This window comes from Canis lupus, chromosome X (assembly GCF_011100685.1).
Source record: "Canis lupus familiaris isolate Mischka breed German Shepherd chromosome X, alternate assembly UU_Cfam_GSD_1.0, whole genome shotgun sequence".
In the NCBI taxonomy this organism is placed as follows: domain Eukaryota; kingdom Metazoa; phylum Chordata; class Mammalia; order Carnivora; family Canidae; genus Canis; species Canis lupus.
In genome coordinates this window covers 98,512,281-98,535,550 of record NC_049260.1, presented here as the reverse complement: position 1 = coordinate 98,535,550, position 23,270 = coordinate 98,512,281, and the positions used below count along the sequence as shown (strand labels likewise).

At 39.2% G+C, this 23,270-nt stretch overlaps 1 protein-coding gene and 1 pseudogene across 1 annotated transcript; one reads left to right on the top strand and one right to left on the bottom strand.

The window, feature by feature from the left end:
* The window catches only part of LOC100683622, a 183,044-nt pseudogene extending 170,578 nt beyond the window's left edge, over positions 1–12,466 (bottom strand).
* A 256-nt stretch (positions 12,467–12,722) lies between these two features.
* LOC609540 (DDB1- and CUL4-associated factor 12-like protein 2) lies at positions 12,723–14,290 on the top strand. Its single transcript, XM_038586600.1, has one exon. It carries the CDS (start codon positions 12,723–12,725, stop codon positions 14,121–14,123), a length of 1,401 nt encoding a protein of 466 aa, XP_038442528.1. The 3' UTR covers positions 14,124–14,290.
* Positions 14,291–23,270: the final 8,980 nt, after the last annotated feature.

The window sequence follows — 23,270 nt, the reverse complement described above, 5'->3', positions numbered from 1 at the left end:
GAAGTTTGGGATAAAACTGAATTTTTGGTTCATCCCTGACACTGGCAGTCTAACTTTATCTCTTAGTTTTTCAACTCATCTGTAGAGACAAAAATATTTACTCTTCAGGGTTATTGTGAAGATGGTATGTACATAGCTCATAATAAACTATGATAAATTATATAAATGTCAGTTATTATTTCTATTATTCACTATTATTATAGGTTTCTATTAAACTCGGTTTAAAAATAATTGAAAATTTGGAAATTTATGAATTAGCCTACTCAAACTGGAAAATTCTGATCAAAATACAGTATCCCTTTGGATCCTCTTGCTGAGAACTATACCTCAAAATCTGTTACTGTTAAAACTGAGTCCAGAATAGTTGACCTTGGGGTTTCTGGGGTGATAATAGATCAGCTATTTAAACATGATCAATGCCTAGTGATAAACCTAGGTGAGACCTTGCTCTCTTGAGCACACTGATTTTTTGATTAACATTTACTGCTCAGCAGGCCCAATTATATCAAATGATGTGTTAGATGTATTAGTTGGCACTCCACTGAGCTCAAATACTTAAAGAAGTTTTTATGTAAAAAACTCCAAAGACTATTTCTGGACTATTAATATAATTTTTGTACCCATAGTACCTCCAGGTCATCATCACAATAACTTACGTCTTGTGCTGGTTGAGAATAATTCTCATAATCCAGCTAACTTTTTTTGCTTGAAAACTTTATCTTTGTTTAGTGATTGTGTTTCATAAAAATTATGGAAAACATCCTCAGATCTGGATTTTTTTTAAAGTGCTAGCTGACAATTTAGCCCACTATCTTAACCCTAAGAAATAAATACATCAATGTTGAAATTTCTGGATGTTAGATGGGTAGAAACCTGATTTAAGCATTTGTTTTACAACATAACTCCTTTTAAAATACTTTTTTTTTGAAAACCTTGTTTTACAATTTAAAATCATTTAGTCTAGGCATGGTAGGAAAATTTTTTATTTATTTAATTTTTTGGGAAAAAATTTTAAAATAAGTAAACTGCATAATGCTTCTGCCTTTGGAGACCTTGTAACTTACTACTGTATGTTTTCATGTGTAGGCAACATATCTGTTGAGAGACAACGAGTATATTGTAGTTGGTTTTTTTTATTATATTTTCCAGATGCATATGCACTCTCCCAATGCCTTTTTAAGTTTATTTATTACAGTTTTTTAAAAGATTTTATTTATTTATTTATTCATGAGAGACAGAGAGACAGAGAGGCAGAGACACAGGCAGAGGGAGAAGCAGGCTCCATGAAGGGAGCCTGACGTGGGACTTGATCCTGGATCTCCAGGATCAGGCCCTGGGCTGAAGGCAGCGCTAAACCAATGAGCGACCCAAGCTGTCCTTTATTACAGTTTTTATTTAAATTCCAGTTAGTTAACAAATAGCATGATATTAGTTTCAGGTGTATAATATAGTGATTCAACACTTCCATACAATCACAATAACTGCACTCCTTACTTATTGAGATGAGCACATGTATTTGATTAATCACTGGATTCTGCTTTTGAAACCAGTGCTGTACTGTATGATAACTAACTTGAATTTAAATTTAAAAATACCCTGAACTCCTTAATCCCCATCACCTATTTCCCCCATCTCCTCACCCACTTCTACTCCAGTAAGCATCAGTTTGTTCTCTATACTTAAGAGTCTCTTTCTTGATTTGCCTCTCTCACTTTTTCCCGCTTTGCTCATTTGTTTCGTTTCTTAAATCATATGTGTGAAATCATATGGTTTTTGTCTTTTTCTGACTGATTTATTTGGCTTAGCATTATACGCTCTAGCTCCATCCATGTCACTTCAAATGCCAAGATTTCATTCTTTTTTATGGCCAAGTAATATTCCATTGTGCATAGGCAGGACATCTTTATCTGTTCATCAGTCAATGGATACTTAAGCTGTTTCCATAAGTTGGCTTTCGTAAATGATGCTGCTATAAACATTGGGGTGTATGTATCCCTTTGAATCAGTTTCTTTGTGTCCTTTGGGTAAATACCTAGTAGTACAATTGCTGGATCACAGGGTAGTTCTATTTTTACCCTTTTCAGGAGCCTCCATAGTGTTTTCCTGAGTGGCTGTACCAGTTTGCATTTCCACCAACAGTACAAGAAGGTTCTCCTTTCTCTACATCTTTGTTCCAGTGGATAGTCTTTCCTCCTTTGTCGAATATTAGTTGACCATAAGGTTGAGGGTCCACTTCTGGATTCTCTATTCTGTTCCATTGATCTATGTGTCTGTTTTTGTGCCAGTACCACACTGTCTTGATGACCACAGCTTTGTAGTACAACCTGAAATCTGGCATTGTGATGCCCCCAGCTATGGTTTTCTTTTTTAATATTACATCTTTGCCAAAACTTGTTTCTTGTGTTGTTGGTTTTAGCCTCCCAAAACCTTTTTGAATCATTATTTATGTATATATGAATTATTATTTATGTATATATATATATATGTGTGTGTACAGAAAACGAGAGATACAAAGATAGGTGGATAAATAAATCCTTGTTTCCTATTTTCAATTAATTTCTCTATAGGACAGCATTTTGCTATGAGGTCAATTAGGTTCTCTTAAAACATAAAATTAATGTGAGAAAATATTACTGATTGGGTCTCCTTTAATTTTTCAATGCTTAGAGGACATTTAGACAAGTGATAATGGGAAAACTTACATGTAATCATATGAAATAATTAAAACACACATGAAATGCCAGTTTGCTCCTCAAAAATATATTATAAAAGACATATAATTTGGAGATAAATTCATTAAGTTTTTTTTTAATTGTAGTAACTAGTAGTCTCATTGTTAATTTGCCAATCAGCTATAGTGTTAGTTCCTTTGTACTTTTATTGCAATACATTGCATTGTTATTTAATTCAACTCCAGCCGCTATTTCCCCCTGCGAATCAGGGTTTTCAAAATTCCATTGTAGACTAGTTATAGCAAATGCATATTAAGTTCACGGTAGTTGGTATTTCCTACTATAACTGAGAATATCATTGTCCCAGCTCATTTTTGACCTAGGATACAGTCACCTGTCTTTCTATGAACTGACTTATCTTTAGCCTCTTACCTATACTTGGTCTAATCAGTTAGGACCAGGATAACAAAGTCATGTGGTATAAAGCATGATCAACAAAAAGCTTCTTTTAAAGCAAGACCTATCAGTGAGGCAAGTTGACAACAAAAACGCTGTGGCAAAGCAGGCACCATGCTCTTTTCCTACTCCTTGGTTCAGGATAACTTAGGGAACATTAACCAGGAATTAAGGAAATGGATCTCTGTTGATGTTTATTGATCCTATAATTCTAAGAATCAGGAATTAGAAAAAGTATAAGAAAATAACACACAACTGAAATCATTGAACACTACATCTGAAACTAAGTATGTAGTCTATGTTGGCTAATTGGACTTAAAAAAGGAAAGAAAATAATACTAAGATATTACATATTTCCTTTTCTTATATATTTGATACTGGGCATTATGCTATATTTTAGATTTTTGAAATTATCAAGATTGATTTGATACATCCAAAAAATTCTGAACAAAAGGAACCAGACACTTGGGTAAGAAGAATTCAATGTATCTTTTTTTCCATGATCATGAAAAAGTTGTGTATGCTGAAATGAGAGATGCCAAGTAGAGAGAGTGGTGCCTCACCATATTTTTCCCCTTTCTAACCCTCACATGTTCTAATGACCTCAGACAAATCAAAAGAATTTAATATATCTTAACTTCGTCCTAATAGTTCTCAATAATTGGCTCAAGTTTTTAACTGAGTTGTACATTTACCATTTCCTAACTATATTCTACCTTAAAAATAAAAGCAGTACTTCTTAATCTTCAAAGAAATAAAACAAGAGCCTCACTATATCATTTGTTATTATAAGCAAAAATTCAACAAAGAATACATGCTATAGGCTGTGTATTACCTTGGGAAACAAACCAAGATACATTTTGATCTCAGCTCTTTCACCTACTAGATGTATAAATTTTCATCTAAAGAGTTGTCTTAAAATTGCTATAGCTTCACTTCTTAAAATGTTAAATGGCAGAAATAATATTTGCTTCTAGCCATAATGGTAGGTATTAAATAAAATAAATTATGTAAATCACTTAGCATAGTACTTATCTTATTGATAAGCACTCCATAAACTACAATTCCCTAGAACACATCTTCAGAGCAGTAACTACAGGAGGGGGCAGGGCAAGATGGCGAAAGAGTAGGGTCCCCAATTCACCAGTCCCAACCAATTTACCTAGACAACTTTCAAATCATCCTGAAAACCTACAAATTCAACCTGAGATTTAAAGAGAAAACAGCTGGAATGCTACAGAGAGAAGAGTTTACACTTCTAACAGCTGGAATGCTACAGAGAGAAGAAGAGATAAAGAGCTTCCAAGATAGGCAGAAAATGAAAGAATATGTGACCACCAAACCAGCTCTCCAAGAACTATTAAGTGGGGCCTGTAAAAGAAAGACGAAGCCCAAGGAAATAATCCACAAAAACAGGGACTGAACAGGTATTACGATGACACTAAATTCATATCTTTCAATAGGAACTCTGAATGTGAATGGGCTAAGTGATCCCATCAAAAGCTGCAGGGTTTCTGATTAGATAAAAAAAAAAGCAAGACCAATCTCTATGCTGACTACAAGAGACTCATTTTAGACCTAAGGACACCTACAGCCTGAAAAAAAAAGGTTGGAGAACCATTTACCATTCAAATGGTCCTCAAAGGAAAGCAGGGGTAGCAATCCTCATAGCACATAAATTAAAGTTTATCCCAAAGACTGTAGTAAGAGATGAAGATGGACACTATATACTACTTAAAGGATCTATCCAACAAGAGGACCTAATAATCATGAATATTTATGCCCCTGATGTGGGAGCTGCCAAGTATATCAATTAATAACCAAAGTACAGTACAGTATCTTATTTAGATAATAATACACTAATACTGGGAGACTTCAACACAGCACTTTCTGCAAATGACAGATACTGTAATCACAACATCACTAAAGAAACAACGGCTTTAAATTATGCACTGGACCAAATGGATTTCACAAGTAAATACAGAAATTTCCATCCGAACACAACTGAATACACATTCTTCTCAAGTGCACATGGAACTTTCTCCAGAATAGACCACATACTGGGTCACAAATCAGGATTCAACCGATATGAAAAGATTGGAATTGTCCCCCGCATATTTTCAGACCCCAATGCTTTGAAACTAGAAGCCAATCACAAGAATATTTGGAAATTTGGAAGAAATTCAACACGTGGAGGTAAAGAGCATCCTACTAAAAGATAAATAGGTCAACCCGGAAATTAAAGAGTATTAAAAAGATTCATGGTGGTCAGCCTGAGTGGATCAGTGGTTTAGCACCACCTTCAGCCCAGAGTGTGATCCTGGAGTCCCGGGATCAAGTCCCACATTGGGCTGCCTATATGGAGCCTGCTTTTCCCTCTGCCTGTCTCTGCCTCTCTTTCTCTGTGTCTTTCATGACTAAATAAATAAATAAATAAAATATTTTAAAAAGGAAAAAAAAGGATTCATGGAAACTAACGAAAAAGAAGATACATCCATTCAAAATCTTTGGGATACAGCAAAGGCAGTCATGAGAGGTAAATACATCGCAATACAAGCATCCTTCAAAAACTTGGAAAAAAACTCAAATACACAAGCTAACCTTGCACCTAAAGGAACTGGAGAAAGAACAGCAAATAAAACCTACAGCAAGCAGAAGAAGAGAGACAATAATGATTCGAGCAGAACTCAATGAAATAAAGACTAGAAGAACTGTAGAACAGATCAACAAAACCAGGAGTTGATTCTTCAAAAGAATTAATAAGATAGAAAAACCATTAGACAGCCTTATTAAAAAGAATAGAGAAAAGATTCAAATTAATAAAATCATGAATGAATGAAGAGAGATCACAATCAATACCAAGGAAATACAAATGATTTTAAAAACGTATTATGAGCAGTGATATGCCAACACATTAGGCAATCTAGAAAAGATAGATGCATTTCTGGAAAACCAAAAAGTACCAAAAATGGAACAGGAAGAAATAGAAAACCTGAAAAGACCAATAACCAGGGAGGAAATTGAAGCAGTCATTAAAAACCTCACAAGATACAAAAGTCCAGGCCCAGATGGCTTCCCAGGGGAATTCTATCAAACGTTTAAAGAAGAAACCATACCTATTCTACTAAAGCTGTTCCGAAAGATAGGAAGAGATGGAATACTTCCAAACTCGTTCTATGAGGCCAGCATCACCTTAATTCCAAAACTAGACAAAAACCCCACGAAAAAGGAGAATTATAGACCAATCTCCCTAAGTAACACAGATGCAAAAATTCTCAACAAGATACTAGCCAATAGGACCCAACAGTACATTAGAAGATTATACACCAGGATCAAGTGGGATTTATCCCGGGATGTAAGACTGGTTCAACACCCCTAAAGCAATCAACATGATAGATCATATCAACAAGAGAAAAACCAAGAACCATATGATCCTCTCAATAGATGCAGAGAAAGCATTTGACAAAATACAACATCCATTCCTGATCCAAACTCTTCACAGTGTAGGGATAGAGGGGACATTCCTCAGCATCTTAAAAGCCATCTATGAAAAGCTCACAGCAAGTATCATTATCAATGGGGAAACACTGGGAGCCTTTGCCCTAAGATCAGGAACAAGACACGGATGTCCCCTCTCACCACTGCTATTCAACATAGTACTAGAAGTTCAGCCTCAGCAATCAGACAACCAAAGAAATAAAAGGCACTCAAATTGGCAAAGAAGAAATCAAACTCTCCCTCTTCGCCGCTGACATGATACTCTACGTAGAAAACCCAAAAGACTCCACCTCAAGATTGCTTGAACTCATACAGAAATTTGGCAGTGTGGCAGGACAAAATCAATGCCCAGAAATCAGTCGCATTTGTATACACTAACAATGAGACTGAAGAAAGAGATATTAAGGAGTCAATCCCATTTACAATGGCACCCAAAAGCATAAGATACCTAGGAATAAACTTAACCAAAAAGTAAAGGATCTATACCCGAAAAACTACAGAACACTTCTGAAAGAAATTGAGGGAGACACAAAGGGATGGAAAAATATTCCATGCTCATGGATTGGAAGAATTAATATTGTGAAGATGTATGTCAATGCTACCCAGGGCAATTTACACAGTGAATGCAATCCTTATCAAAATACCATGAACTTTCTTCAGACAGCTGGAACAAATCATCTTAAGATTTGTGTGGAATCAGAAAAGACCCCGAATAGCCAGGGGAATATTGAAAAAGAAAACCAGAGCCTGGGGCATCCCAATGGTGGATTTCAAGTTGTACTACAAAGCAATGATCATCAAGACAGTATGGTGCTGGCACAAAAACAGACACATAGATCAATGGAACAGAATAGAGAATCCAGAAATGGGACCTCAACTCTGTGGTCAACTAATATTTGACAAAGAAGGAAAGACTATCCACTGGATAAAGGATATTCTCTTCAATAAATGGTGCTGGGAAAATTGGACAGCCACGTGCAGAAGAATGAAGCTGTACCATTCTCTTACACCATACACAAAGATAAACGCAAAATAGATGAAGGATCTAAATGTGAGACAAGATTCCATCAAAATCCTAGAGGAGAACACAGGCAACACGATTTTGAACTTGGTCACAGCAACTTGTTGCAAGATATATCTATTAAGGCAAGGGAAACAAAACAACAATGAATTTTTGGGACTTCATCAAGATCAAAAGCTTCTGCACAGCAAAAGAAACAGTTAACAAAACTCAGACAACCTACAGAATGGGAGAAGATATTTGCAAATGACGTATCAGATAAAGGGCTAGTATCCAAGATCTATAATGAACTTATTAAACTCAAAAGCAAAGAAACAAACAACCCAATCATGAAATGGACAAAAGACCTGAACAGAAATCTCACAGAGGAAGACATAGACATGGCCAATAAGCACATGAGAAAATGCTCCACATCACTGGCCATCAGTGAAATACAAATCAAAATCACAATGATATACCACCTCACATCAGTGAGAATGGGGAAAATTGACAAGACGGGAAACAATAAATGTTGGAGAGGATGTGCAGAAAGGGGAACCCTCTTGCTCTATTGGTGGGAATGTTAACTGGTACAGCCACTCCGGAAAACTGTGTGGAGGTTCTTCAAATAGTTCAAAATAGAACCGCCCTACAACCCAGCAATTGCACTACTGGGGATTTACCCCAAAGATACAGATGCAATGAAACGCCGGGACACCTGCACCCCGATGTGTATAGCAGCAATGTCCAGAATAGCCAAACTGTGGAAGGAGCCTCTGTGTCCATTGAAAGATGAATGGATAAAGAAGATGTGGTCTATGTATATAATGGAATATCTCTCAGCCGTTAGAAACAACAAATACCCACCATTTGCTTCAGCGTTGATGGAACTGGAGGGTATTATCCTGAGTGAAGTAAGTCAATTGGTGTAGGACAAACATTAATTGTCTCATTCATTTGGGGAATATAAAAAATAGTGAAAGGGATTTTAGGGGAAAGGAGAGAAAATGAGTGGGAAATATCAGAGAGGGAGACAGAACATAAGAGACTCCTAACTCTGGGAAACAAACAAGGGGTGGTGGAAAGGGAGGTGGCCGGGGGGGTTGAGGTGACTGGGTGACAGGCACTGAGGGGGGCGCTTGACCGGATGAGCACTGGGTGTTATGCTGTATGTTTGTATATCGAACTCCAATTAAAAAAATATACCAAAAAAAAGCTGTGAATACAAAACAATCCAGTTAGGTACCAAAGAACATATTAGATAATTAATTTGCATATTACTTTTTATTAAAATTATATTTATATAAATACATAAATACATATAGAAAGTTTCAAATAAATGTGAACATGTAATTATGTTTGCAGAATTTTGGAAGGAATTTTAATTTTTCCCTTTTTGCTTTCTTCATCCCTTTCTCTCCTTCCCCCATATCAACTCCCTTTCTCCATGATACACAAATATATTCTAGGTATGCCACATTAGAATACTAGTAGAAATCTGCATTACATTAATTTATTAAATCATTTTTTGTTCTCAAGAATGTTTAAAGTATATGGGCATAGTAGTATGTGTGTGTCATACTTAAATAAATAGACAAAAATCAGGTGTACCTGCTTAGATTTTTTTTTTTTACTCTGTGAACTAGTCTTTTGCCTACTCGTGTTTTAGACAGTTATAATACTCACCCTCCACTACTGCAGACATACAGGCATTGTGTTATGCCTTGGAAGATATTAGGTGTGTAAGTGGTTGCCTCTCCTTCCATGGTAACATATCCCCAGACCATACAAGGTCCTCTCTTTTTCTTGTGAATCTTGGGTAATGGGTATTATCTTCTTTCATGAAACATGGGGAAAAATACAGCACATTTCAAAATTGGGCCCATCTGGCTGGTAGAAAGTCTAATATCAGAAATTCCAAGGGCTATCCTTTTTATGGGATATCACTAAATTTTGATGCTTACTTGGTCCCAGGAAAAAAGAGGGATGTAGTTCTTAGTTCTTTGTGTTTGCTATGGATCTTCATATTGCTTATTCTATTACAGAATGACATCAGGATGACCTAAACTGGTTCTTGCTACTCTGGTTGCTGTCAGGGGAGTTATAGTGTCGCCTCTTTCAGAAAGCCTTGCCACTGATCACAGGATCTCTCACACCTGTTCTGTATCTTTACCCATGGAGTCCAACTTCCACAGATGTCCACAGCCATATTTCACCATTTTGGGTGGTGCAAAGGTCTTTTTAAAATAATCTCTATCACTAGCAGAACCTTTCATTCAACTCCTAACATATCTCTTGAGAAGTGATTAAGAACATGGAATTTGGATTCAGATTACTTGAGTAAAATCCTGCATCCATCACTTACTAATTCATTGACTTACTAAATCATAACTCCTGCAAGACTCCTTTTCCTCATCTACAAAATCCACCACTATTATAACAGTGGATTAGACAAGATAATATTTTAAAATTACTACAACAATGCTTGTCAGTGTAATAATATAGCAAAGGTTTCAGGTTAAATAGTAAAATATAATAAGTTATATATAGTTCATAGGTATAATTTCTCTGCCTAGGTAGCCTAGGCTACCCTCTGCCTTGGCCTCAAACTGATAATATCCACTTTAATTGCTAAGGCTTTGACAATTATCACATGGATAGGGGGTCCATTTTCAGGGTAGCTCTGAAGTACTCTGAAAATGTACTATTAATCTCCTATCTGCAACATACTCTGGCCTGATCGGTTGAAAAGAGCCTAGACTATTATTTCTCAAAGAGTGGTTCACAGACCATCTGTATCAAATCTTTTAGGATAGGGTCAAGGCATGTGCATATTTATTAAGCTGTCCCCATTACCTGAATATGCACTAAAGTTTGTGAATCTCTTCTCTACACTCTGCATACCTTGTCATATAGTTGCTTCTTTCTGAAATGTCCATTCCCCTAGGCTCACCTGTGGAAACAAAGTGTAGCCTTTTCCATGAAGCCTTTTCTAATTTCATGTTCACTACCTGCAGCAGTTGCAACCTCTTCTGTCAGCTATGGGCTGAATGAGATGGGGAGGAATCAGGGCTGGGGTGCCGGAGAGTGTTAGGGATCACTGGAATGTAACACCTGGACTGGCATGGTGGGAAAGGCCCATGGTTTGTACTTGGGAGTTGGGCACTTTACGTGACATTGCAAAAACAGTAGGGGAAGTAGGGAGAAAAATCAGTAAAACAGAACAGGGGAAGTGGGGAAGTACCAACCAGTAGCTTCAAAGTGCGAGGTATCACTGTGTAACTATTTTTTTATAATAAATTTATTTTTTATTGGTGTTCAATTTGCCAACATACAGAATGACACCCAGTGCTCATCCCGTCAAGTGCCCCCCTCAGTGCCCGTCCTCAGTGCCCGTCACCCATTGACCCCCACTCCCCACCGTCCTCCCCTTCCACCACCCCTAGTTCATTTCCCAGAGTTAGGAGTCTTTATGTTCTGTCTCCCTTTCCGATATTTCCTACCCATTTCTTCTCCCTTCCCTTCTATTCCCTTTCACTATTATTTATATTCCCCAAATGAATGAGACCATATAATGTTTGTCCTTCTCCGATTGACTCATTTCACTCAGCATAATACCCTCCAGTTCCATCCACGTTGAAGCAAATGGTGGGTATTGAATGGATAAAGAAGATGTGGTTTATGTATACAGTGGAATATTACTCAGCAATTAGAAATGACAAATACTCACTGTGTAACTATATGCCTGTGTTTGGAGGAACCTGCCACTAGGCTGTTCTGAATGGTCTGAGGGTATGAAACTTCCAACTCCTGAAACTAAGCTGGTGCTCTGAACCTTTACATTCTCTCATCAATGTGTCCCTGTGGCTGCCTCCTTCTGAAAGTAGTTTATCTCCATCTCTGTGACAATCCTGCCTATCCCACAGTACCCTTCCTCAGGCCCCAGGGGAATATGCCCAGGCACCTGAGGCTGAGAGACTGAGAGAGGGAGCTAACACAACCAAGGAGCAGAGAGGAGCTGCACCCCTTGACTCCTCCTTTCCACCTCCTTATGTCTCTAGGGTACAATAGAAGCCAAAACCTCCAAGGAACTTCTCCCTTGTCAGCATCAGTGTGGCCTGCCATGTTCCCAAAGATATGCCTAATGGGTCTCCTCCATCACGCCTGCCAGAAAGTGGGATCCCTGGAGACCTGTATGTGGAATGCACTCCTCAAGGCACTCGGGTGCATGAGCTCAAAGACTTCAATTTTTAGTACACACACACACACACACACACACACACACACGTATAGTAGAAAGTGTTTAAGATCACTGCAGAGCGGCCGAAAGAGGGGTGGCTGCAGAACGAACAGAAAGGAGGGGGTCCCCTGTAGTTCCCAAACACTCCCATTCCCCCACTAAATTCAATGTCTAATCTTAGCCCAGGGTCTTCCAGGATTGCAGCAAGTGCACATTTATTTCTTCGTGAAGACAATTGCACTGGCTCTTTCTAGCAACGTGGTAGGCTATATCTAAGATTTCAAATTTTATTTAAGTAGGGATTTTAAGAAGGTTGGTTGGCTGCTGTCCTGAGACCGGCGAAATATCCTGTGTCACTTGGTGGAGGTCCAGGACAAGAGCACATGGCTAGCCCGGAGATACCTGGAGCGCAGGCCCTCGTGCACCCCCAGCCCCAGTGGTCCATCCCACTTCCCCTGCTTGGGGAGCGCTCACTCCATCGCGCCTGCTTGCTCCAAGCCCACGCCTCCCGCTGCCTCCGCCCCCTCACCCGCGGGCCCCAGCGCAGTCCTCGCCCTGCTCGCCCTTCACCGCTGCCCCACCGGCCGCACTTCCCGCCATCGCCTAGGTCCACGCCTCTGCAACTGCACTACGGCCGAGCTCCACTCCCCTCCGCCTGCCGCCCTCGCCTTCTTCGCCGCTGCGTCCCTTCTCGGGAGGCTCCGCGCCGGCCGTCTGGCCCCTTACAGTCCAAGCTCCCGGCTGACACGGAGGCGCCGCGGTGCCTGCCGCCGCCACGGCCAACACGGGTGCCGCGCGCCGCCGCCGCCGCCGCCGCGCCGCCGCCGCGCCCGCCGCCACCCGCCCGCCGCCCACCATGGCCCTGCAGCAAACAGGTAGCAGGAAGCGGAAAGCGCCGGCGATCGAGGCGGGCGCCGCGAGCTCGTCGTCTCAGGGCTCGGCGGCGGCGGCGGCGGCGGCCTCCGAGGGGCCGCTGCTGCGCAAGAAGCAGAGGCGGCGGGCGACGCGGCGGTCGCTGGTGCAGTACCTGAAGGGCCGCGAGGTGGGCGCGCGGGGCGGCGCCGGGCTCCGGGGCTCCGAGGGCGAGCTGCGCGGCTACGCGGTGCAGAAGCTGCCTGAGCTGTTGAGGGAGCGCGAGCTGGCGCTGGGCACGCTCAACAAGGTGTTCGCGTCGCAGTGGTTGAACGCCAGGCAGGTGGTGTGCGGGACCAAGTGCAACACTCTGTTCGTGGTGGACGTGCACTCGGGCCAGATCACGCGCATCCCCCTGATGCGCGACCGGGGGCCCTGGTTGGCCCAGGCCCAGCCGACCTGCGGCATCCACGCCATCGAGCTGAACCCCTCCAAGACGCTTCTGGCCACCGGGGGCGAGAACCCCAACAGCCTGGCGGTCTACCACCTGCCCACCCTGGACCCCGTGTGCCTGGGCGACCGCCACGGCCACAAGGACTGGATCTTCAGCATCGCCTGGATGAGCGACACGGTGGCCGTGAGCGGCTCCCGCGACGGCACAGTGGCGCTGTGGCGGGTGGACCCCGACATGTTCAACGGCAGCATCGCCTGGCACAACGACGCCGGGCTCCCCGTGTACGCCCACATCCGGCCGAGGGACATGGAGACCATCCCCAGGTCCAGCACCAGCCCCAGCAACCGCAAGGTGCGGGCCCTGGCCTTCAGCGGCAAGAACCAGGAGCTGGGAGCCGTGTCCCTGGACGGCTACTTCCACCTGTGGAAAGCCCGGAGCGCTCTGTCCAGGCTGCTGTCCATCAGGCTGCCCTACTGCCGGGAGAACGTGTGCCTGACCTTCTGCGACGAGCTGTCCCTGTACGCCGTGGGCTCCCAGTCCCACGTCTCCTTCCTGGACCCGCGCCAGGGCCACCAAAACATCCGGCCCCTGTGCTCCAGGGAGGGTGGCACGGGCGTACGCTCCCTGAGCTTCTACCAGCACATCATAACCGTGGGCACGGGCCATGGCTCCCTGCTCTTCTACGACATCCGCGCCCAGAGGTTCCTGGAGGAGAGGGCCTCAGCCAGCCCCGACTCCTCTCCCGGGCCCTCAGGGAGGAAGCTCAAGCTCACCTGTGGCAGAGGCTGGCTCAACCACGACGACCTGTGGGTGAACTACTTCGGTGGGATGGGCGAGTTCCCCAACGCGCTCTACACCCACTGCTACAACTGGCCTGAGATGAAGCTCTTCGTGGCTGGAGGACCTCTCCCTTCAGGCCTCCATGGGAACTACGCAGGCCTCTGGAGCTAAGGGTGGCTGCTGCGTGCGTTCTCACGGTGCCCAGATTTACCTCCCGGTCCCCTCTCACTTTCCTTCCTCACGCTGTGTTTGTGCTTCTTAACTCAATGTGCTGTTTGTCTTCCAGGTCGAAAGTGCCCAGCTTACCTGTCCCGTGTGTGTGTGTGTGTGTGTGTGTGTGTGTGAGAGAGAGAGAGAGAGAGAGAGAGAAAGAGAGAGAGAGAGAGAAGAGACGTTTCCTTCAGGCAATCAAAACTTGGCTTTAATACTTTTTTACACTTCTCCAAACCATCTTTTTGAATTCACATTAGAAAGAGTTTTGGCTAACTCTTACTTGTTTTCTTTGAGTTATATATTCTCTTTTTAATGCCACACAGTCATGGTTTTAGAATTTTGTATTTCTTTATCTTGGATTTTTTAAATTTATTTTTTATTGGTGTTCAATTTGCCAACATATAGAATAACACCCAATGCTCATCCCATCAAGTACCCCCCTCAGCGCCTGTCACCCAGTCACCACCACCCACCGCCCACCTCCCTTTCCACCACCCCTTGTTGTTTTCCCAGAGTTAGGAGTCTCTCATGTTCTGTCTCCCTTTCTGATATTTACCACTCATTTTTTCTCCTTTCCCCTTTATCCCCTTTCACTGTTTTTTATATTCCCCAAATGAATGAGACCATATAATGTTTGTCCTTCTCCGATTGACTTATTTCACTCAGCATAATATCTTGGATTTTTTGTTTATATATTACAATAATATTGTGTTTAGTTATTTTCATTGCAGGTAAATGGTATATTAAAATCAGAGATCCCTGGGTGGCTCAGCGGTTTAGCGCCTGCCTTTGGCCTAGGGCGCGATCCTGGAGTCCCGGCATCAAGTCCCACATCGGGCTCCCAGCATGGGGCCTGCTTCTCCCTCTGCCTGTGTCTCTGCCTCATTCTCTCTCTCTGTCTATCGTAAATAAATAAATAAATCTTTAAAAAAATAAAATAAAATCATGCAAACAGGGTTTGTACATCTGTTCTGGAAAGTTAGCCATAGTTTTATAGAGCATTGTTCCAATTGGAAAATACATTCCAAGTTCTAGATTACCAAATTTGGAAACATTCCATTTGTAAATTGTAATCTTAGGTGTTTATGGTTTCTAAGTTGTTGGTGCTAAGCATACTTTTTAAAAAAGGTTTTTCTCTTTGAAAAAAAATGTTGTCATAGAATCTTGTTTTTGTACCAAAATTTCAATATGTCAGAACACTTCAGGAATGCAAGGGTTCTGTTGGTTGAATGTTCAGAATTAATCTGAACAATTAATCTTTTTGTCCTTCAATCCTTACTTAAGTTTTAATGACCTGTTGTTAAACAAATAAATGAATGTGTATTTTTCACTTCTTGCCTTAGTACTATCAAAATTTGTATATATATTTGAATGTTTGTTGTTTAAGGAACTTGCACAGAATTTCAGTGCCATCATTCAAAGCAGGGATTCTAAGTATAAAAATGTAGAATGTATGGCAGGTGGGGCAGAATGTATACTGATCCAGGATATAGACTGGATATTTTTTCTGTTTCTGTTTTTAATGCCAAATATTATATTTCAGCATACTTTAAATTTTCTAATTCTGCTGAACAGTTACATCACAAAAACCTGCGAAGGACAAAAATGAACCCAGTCTCCATCCCTTTGGAAAAAGATGCACAATTTGTAAAGTCCAAATTAATAAGATTTTATTTTGTGAATTTCAAAGATTCTTATCTAAAGTAGAATAAATATATTGTTAAAAAAGAAAGTATTGATGTTGTAGCCCTCAATGTAATAATATACAATTATCAAAGGCACTGGAAGTTTGTTTCAGGAGATGATCTGGGGATTAAAATAATTGGGATTAGGTTGAAGATATGTTAGGATATTGCAAGTGAGAAGGGAGATTGGCCCTTCCTCAAAACTGGCCAGGTTATGCTGGCCTTGGATTAGTGTTGTGGCATGTCTGTTTTTTCCGTAAATGTTCTGGCACTCAAGTGCTGCCTTAGTGTCCATTCACTACATGCTGTTCAGTTGCAAATCTGAACCAAAGGTACTAAAAGTGAATTAAGAAATACAGAAAAATAAGCTTTTGCTCACAGAGATTGTCTTAACAGGTTTATATAGTTGTTATACAGCAGTAAATTGTGTTTGTGTGCATGTATGTGTTTCCAACTCAGTCATAATTGTTTTGAGAGCAGAGAATCTTTATATTCTCTCATTTCTCCACTAATGCCTAGCAAATCATAGGCAATCAATTTACTGAATGAATGTATTTGCCTCTGGAGACTTAAAGTTCAAGGCTATGAAAAATAAACAAATGCATAAACACGTAAATAAAAGTTTACTCTTAAATAGTATGGGATCCTGTTTTGTTTTAAGCATTTTCTTCTTTGCCCTAATCCATTTCCCAGTAAGGCTCTAGTGCCTGTTCATTTTCACCTGCAAATACTTAGATTTGAAGGTTTTTAAAAATATTCTGTTTCTTTTTCAGAAATTAGTTTTGAAAGATCTTTAATTTTGTAGGAGTTTTTCTTCTTACCTAAAAAGTTATTTGTTAAAAACTTCTTTAAACATTACCTAAGAACTTCACCAAAATATTTATTGCCCATCTTATTGTGGGTTATAGGGTATTTTTATAGTATTTGATCATTATTTGGGGACATTGGAAGAACATCTTCAGAGGAAATGACAGTTTTAAATGAGGTAGAGTTTTAAAGAAGAGTTAGAAGAAACATCTCTGACCTGTTCTTAGGCTTGTCCCTTAACTTCATCACTGTCTCACTCTTAATTTTCTAAGTTAGAATACATCTTTTTGATGCCAAATCACATGGCTTGTCTTTTAAAAACACTAAAGAGCCTAATTATGTATGTATTTACATTATGTAGAAGTTTAATTATTTTGAAATATTTCCTACTTCAGGAACAAAATGACCTACAGAAGTACAATTAATTATGTAGCTTGTGAGTGACATAATTGAAAAAGTAATGAAACTGGCACTACAGGAAACCCATAAATGTAGTTCACTTAAAACACACAAGGGGAGGGACGCCTGGGTGGCTCAGCGGTTGAGTGTCTGCCTTCAGCCCAAGGCGTGATCCTGGAATACCAGGATGGAATCCCACATCAGGCTCCCTGCATGGAGCCTGCTTCTCTCTCTGCCTGTCTCTCTCTCTCTCTCTCTCTCTCTCTCTCTCTCTTTCTCTCTCTGTGTGTGTCTCTCATTAATAAATAAATAAAATCTTTAAAAAACACATACATAAGGGGATACATATTTTTATATACAAATTACCTATTATGGTTGTCTGAAACCCTTGCATTATAGGTTCTTATAACTATTCATTAAAAAGTTAGTTCCATTTATCTAACTACATATTCAGATATACCTCCCCAAATATATTTCTGACTTGAAAATTTATGTTCTTTCCCTTACTCTTTGGATGAGTTAATTTCTAATTTTTTTGAGGAGAGGGAGAAAGAAATGACTAATCAAGGATATCCAGTGAAATAAATTGAGATGAGTGCTCTCAAAAATTCATCTGTTAAATATATTTTAGCATTAATGATAAACAAAATTGGATTCTCCAGAGGTTGTTTTTTTTCCCAGCTGAAAACAGTGTTGAACAAATTGTCAAAAAGTTTCCATTAATTACTAATTTAGAGTGATTTTTTTTTTTAGAGTGATTTTAAAAAGTAATTCACAATGCCTTCCTGGACGTTTTACTGACAATTTCCTAATCTCTGCAAGTTTTAGGTAACCCAGCTACATTAAACATGTCACTATGTGAGCTGCTCAGGGATTCAATTCAGTGAGAACGACATGTACTTATGTGAAAGAAAAGCTGTATAGGCCACAAGTGTTTGCTTTAAGAGATGTTATTTTAAGATCTTTTGAGAGTGTTCCCTAAAACTATTCCCCACTACTGGCTGCTGCAAACCCAGAAACATCTACCATTGGAGTGTGACATCAATAAAAGGGCAATGCAGTTACAGGAGGTTGCCATGAAACAGGCTAATCTTCACAAAGAAGATGTCTTTAACTACTAGTTGTTTTGCACAGGCAGTGGTCTTTGCTTCATAGTCCCTTCCCCCAACTGTTTTTTTCTTCTAAACTCTGTGACATGGCAGGGCAGTATGCATAATTCTTCATGTTTCCAGAGTGAAAGTTTTGTTATCTTAATATAGCATTTATCAGATTGTAATGCAGTTAACTATGTGAGCATCTTGCTACTCAACCCTGCCCCCCCCCCCATTTGAATGTGAACTCTGTCATCCCAACATCCAGCACAGTAGGCTGCACATAAATGGCACTGGGAAGTCCAGAACAATGACTAATGCAATATTCTTGGCATCCATTATTTTATCAGATTAGTTGACCAGAACATTTGCAAATGTAATAAGGGTTAGGTTGATGGATGAAGAACATCGTGAGATAGGCCCCATGGTAGTGATCATGTCAACTTCATACCATGGGATAATGTGGGCAAGGCAGCAGAAATTTTGATTACTTAACAGTTTCATAGAGGACTGATACTGGATCTGGGCCAGAAATATAAAATGGAATGAATATTTTATAATCACAAAAACCTGGGTTTGAATCCCTGCTTTGTTATTTTTTTACTGAGTAACCATAAATGTGTTGCTTAACTTTTCTAAACCTGACCTTACATTACTAATTGATCAATCCCCAGAATCTAGTATGCTGTCTAATACATATAAGCACTCTATTGATATTAGTTCTCTTTCTCTCTAGATCCCCACTAATACTGTTAAAGAGTATATGTACTTTTTTATCTAATTGTTACATTTTTACAGGGAAATTTTTATGTACATTGTGGAAAGTGGGACATATATAAAGGGAAATATAAGAAAACAAAAAAAAATCTCATTTCCATCAGCCAGATATTACTATTATTTAACAACTCAGTGTATAACTTTCCAGATTTTTTTCTGTACATAATGTATTGATCTATGTCATCACTACTAAAATGAGAATAGTTTCTATAGTTTGGCTTGTAATATTTTTTTGGTTAATGATTCCATCTTTTCGTGGCAACAAATATTCATCTTATCTAGTATTCAGGATGTTCTCAAGGTGTAGATGCAGAAAATTAAAATGGATTATTTGATGCCCCACTTAGGAAATTGGTTCTATTACCAGAAATCATTAGAAAAATGTATCAGACATTTATCCCAATATAGTAGCCCCTCTTACCTGTGGTTTCGCTTTTTGTGGTTTCAGTTACCTGTCTTCAACCACAGTCTGGGAGCAGATGACCCTCCTGACTTAGTATCAGAAGGTCAATAGTAACCTAATACTACATCACAATGCCTACATCATCCACCTCACATCATCTCATCACATAGGCATTTTATCATCTCATGTCACAGGAAATGGAAGGATGAGTGCAGCATAATAATATATTTTGAGAGCGACCACATTCACATAAATTTTATTACAGTATATTTTGTAATTTTATAATTGCTCTGTTTTATTACTTATTGTCATTAATCTCTTACTCTGCCTAATTTATAAATTAAATTTTGTCATAGGGCTGTATAGGGAAAATACATAGTATATATAGGGTTTGATACTATCTGCAGTTTCAGGCATCCACTGGGGATCTTGAAATGTATCCCTCTTAAAAAGGAGGGATAACTATGAGATTGTATTCTTACTTAAACCTCAAGAGATAATTGTAAACATTTATCATGTACTGATAATCTTTGTCTAGATGCTTGCTTAATTCAGTGATTTTCAGATATTGAAGCATATCACAGCCACTTGCACATATTTTAAAAGTGAGAGTTGTTCAATTCTCAACTCAGATCTACTGAAACAGAATTTCCTTGTAAAAACACCATTTTATTTGAGTGTTTTCAAATTAATTCAATCAAAACCCAAATGAGATACCATCAACAAAATAGGGTATCTGCCTTAAAAGTTTATGGTGTAGCAGAGGAGAAAGATATCTAATTCATTTATTATAAAAATTCACTGGTGTCCAAAAAAGGTAAGTACAATATTAAAGTTATGCTAAGCACAATGAGAATACGGAAAGAATAGCATTAATTCTGCCTGGGAAGGTCATGGAGAGCTCCCAGGAGATAAATTGCTTGAGCTGGGTCTGGAAAGTGAAATAAGGGTGGAGACTGAGTGCTAATACCTGTTTGAAAGTACATTATGAGGGATCCCTGGGTGGCGCAGCAGTTTAGCGCCTGCCTTTGGCCCAGGGCGTGATCCTGGAGACCCAGGATCGAATCCCACGTCGGGCTCTCGGTGCATGGAGCCTGCTTCTCCCTCTGCCTATGTCTCTGCCTCTCTCTGTGTGACTATCATAAATAAATAAATAAATAAATAAATAAATAAATAAATAGATAGATAGTACATTATGAGTGTCTGGAATGTATGAGCACATACATTCACATACATTACAGCCCTTGTGGAATTCCTTGTGGAATTTGAAGTGCCTATGGGATTTCTAGATGCCTGGTTGGTAGTTGGAAATACAGATCTGGAAGCTCATGAGAGAGGTTAGGGCTAGAGATACAAACGTGGGAGTCACCACTATAGAATGGTACTTGGGGTACTTGGGGTAGGGAACAATATAGTGTCTCAAAGACTAGGTCTCCTGGTTCCCATTCCAAAACCCACCTATATTAAATAGGTCTGCACATCCATATATGCATACATTACTATATGCCTGGCATGTAGTATGTAATTAATGACTTCTAGGTAGATGATCAAATAAATGTTTCTTTAGTAAATATTAAATGCTACTTAGTAGTCTCCAAAAAAGTAATATTTCATCTTTTCATTTGGTAGTGAACAACTTTTAAATTCACCTATTGGAATCACATTAACCAAAAGATGACAAAGGAAATCTACCAACTGTTGCTTTTTTAAATGGAGAAACCTATATTTTGCTTAGTCGTGTTTTTATCCTTTGTAGAATGTGGATCATTCTACAGTTGGGCAAGAATAAAGCTAGGTATTGATGATAGCTTCCTTACAAATTACTTTTTTTGTTATTTCATTTTGGAGGGTACAGTTCACTGATGCAAACACATTGATGATGTCAATGAGAGTAATGGTGCTATTTTCACCCTTTCTAATGCCATTATTGTGCCATTAGCTGTTTCAACCTACGGCATTAATGTTTCATGTTGATTAAATTTTAACATCTAAATTGCCCTTTTATGTTACACACAAATGATAAACTTGAACATTCTAGTGAGAGGGCAGCAACTTTAGTTTCCTCTAGGCTCCTAGTAAATTCATCAACTAACATCCCCAGCACCTCAGAAATGGCTAATTTTTGTTGCTTCTTCTTTACTAAGAGATATAGGGTTGAGTGTGTTTTTGTTTTTGAATTATGCCTCATATGGCTAAAACTCGACCCCATTTTATACAATGGATGCATTTCTTGACATTTGTACATGAAGCACATTTTTGAAAACGGAATCACATATTCACCCGTTGACTTATATTAATTTCACAAGTGTCATCTTTATTATGGATTGATTTCCAATTGACAGTGGTTTCTAATGCATTGCCACTGCCTACACCTCTAAGACATGTACTTTAGTCTTCAAATAAAAGCTGAGTGATATAATGGAATTCCTTATTTCAAAGAATATTAAAGGATATTTTCAGAATGTGATAAATTAAGCCCAATTTCATTTGTGTAGAAAATGGCATTTCTTAAAATGGGACATTTTGTAATTTGATTTTCTCTGTATATGTTTATCACAAGCCAGAGCAAATTCTAAGATACCCTCATTTGTCATACCTAGAGAAGCTCTCTTCTTTCTTTTCCTGGTATTTAAGAATGTTGCCCTAAGCAAAGGTGTTTGGCTCACAGATACTCCAAGGGAATTATAAATAACCTTTTGTTTTTCCTTACTATTTTTAATTTTTTAAAACTCATAATATTTAAATCATTTTTTAAACAGACTATTTGGGCATCATTATTCTAGACTGACTATAGCTCCAAAAATAATGAGAATTTGAATGTTTCCTTAATTGCCTTCTTAAAGATCAGGGGCTTTTGTTTTATGACTTAAATTTTTTTTTCCCAATTGTGGTAAAATACACATAACATAAAATTTACCATCTTATATATTTTTAAGTGTACAGTTCAGTAAAGTTAAGTATATTCACATTGTGCAACTACCTCCAGGATTTCTTCATCTTGCAAAATTGAAACTCCATACCCATTAAATAACAATTTCCCATTTTTCCCTCCTCACTAGCCCCTGGCAGCCACCATCCAACTGTCATTTAGTTTGACTATTATAGGTACCTCACAGAAGTGGAATAATACAATATTTACAATATTTTGTAACTGGTTTATTTTATGTAATATAATTTCCTCAAGTTCCATTCATGTTGTAACAAGTGTCAAAATATTTATTTTAGGTTTTTTTTATTTTTTTAAGATTTTATTTATTTATTCATGAGAGACACAGAGAGAGAGAGAGAGAGGCAGAGACATAGGCAGAGGGAGAAGCAGGCTCCATGCAAGGATCCCGATGAGGGACTCGATCTCAGGACCCCAGGATCATGCGCTGAGCCAAAGACAGCCACTCAACCACTGAGCCACCCAGGTGTCCCAATTTTCTTCATTTTAAAGGCTAAATAATATTCTATTGTCTGTATATCCCACATTTTATTGATCCATCTATCCACTGATGGACACTGGGCTGCTTCCATTTCTTGGCTATTGTGAATAATGCTGCTATAAACATGTGTGTGCAAAAATCTATTCTAGACAATGCTTTCAATTTATATATATATCCAGAAATAAAAATACTGAATCTTAAGGTAATTCTGTTTTTAACTTCTGCTTTCCATCATGGCTATACCATTTTATACTCCCACCCAGAGTGCACAAGGGTTCCAATTTCTCAACAGCCTTGCCAATATTTGTTATTTTATGAGGTTTTGTTTTTCATTTTTCGTGTTTTGTTTTGTTTTGTTTTGTTTTGTTTTGTTTGGGGGTAGTGCCCATATAAATGAAGCATGAAGTGTCAGGGGCTGTTTTCAAACTTGTTTCAACTAACAATTGATTTATACAAATATTCTACCCCAATCTTTAAGTACTAACAGTACACTACATATGGAACAGAATACACAG

What these genes read in the sequence shown, in the direction of transcription:
- LOC609540 (XM_038586600.1), top strand. Translation starts at nt 12,723, where the DNA reads ATGGCCCTGCAGCAAACAGGTAGCAGGAAGCGGAAAGCGCCGGCGATC.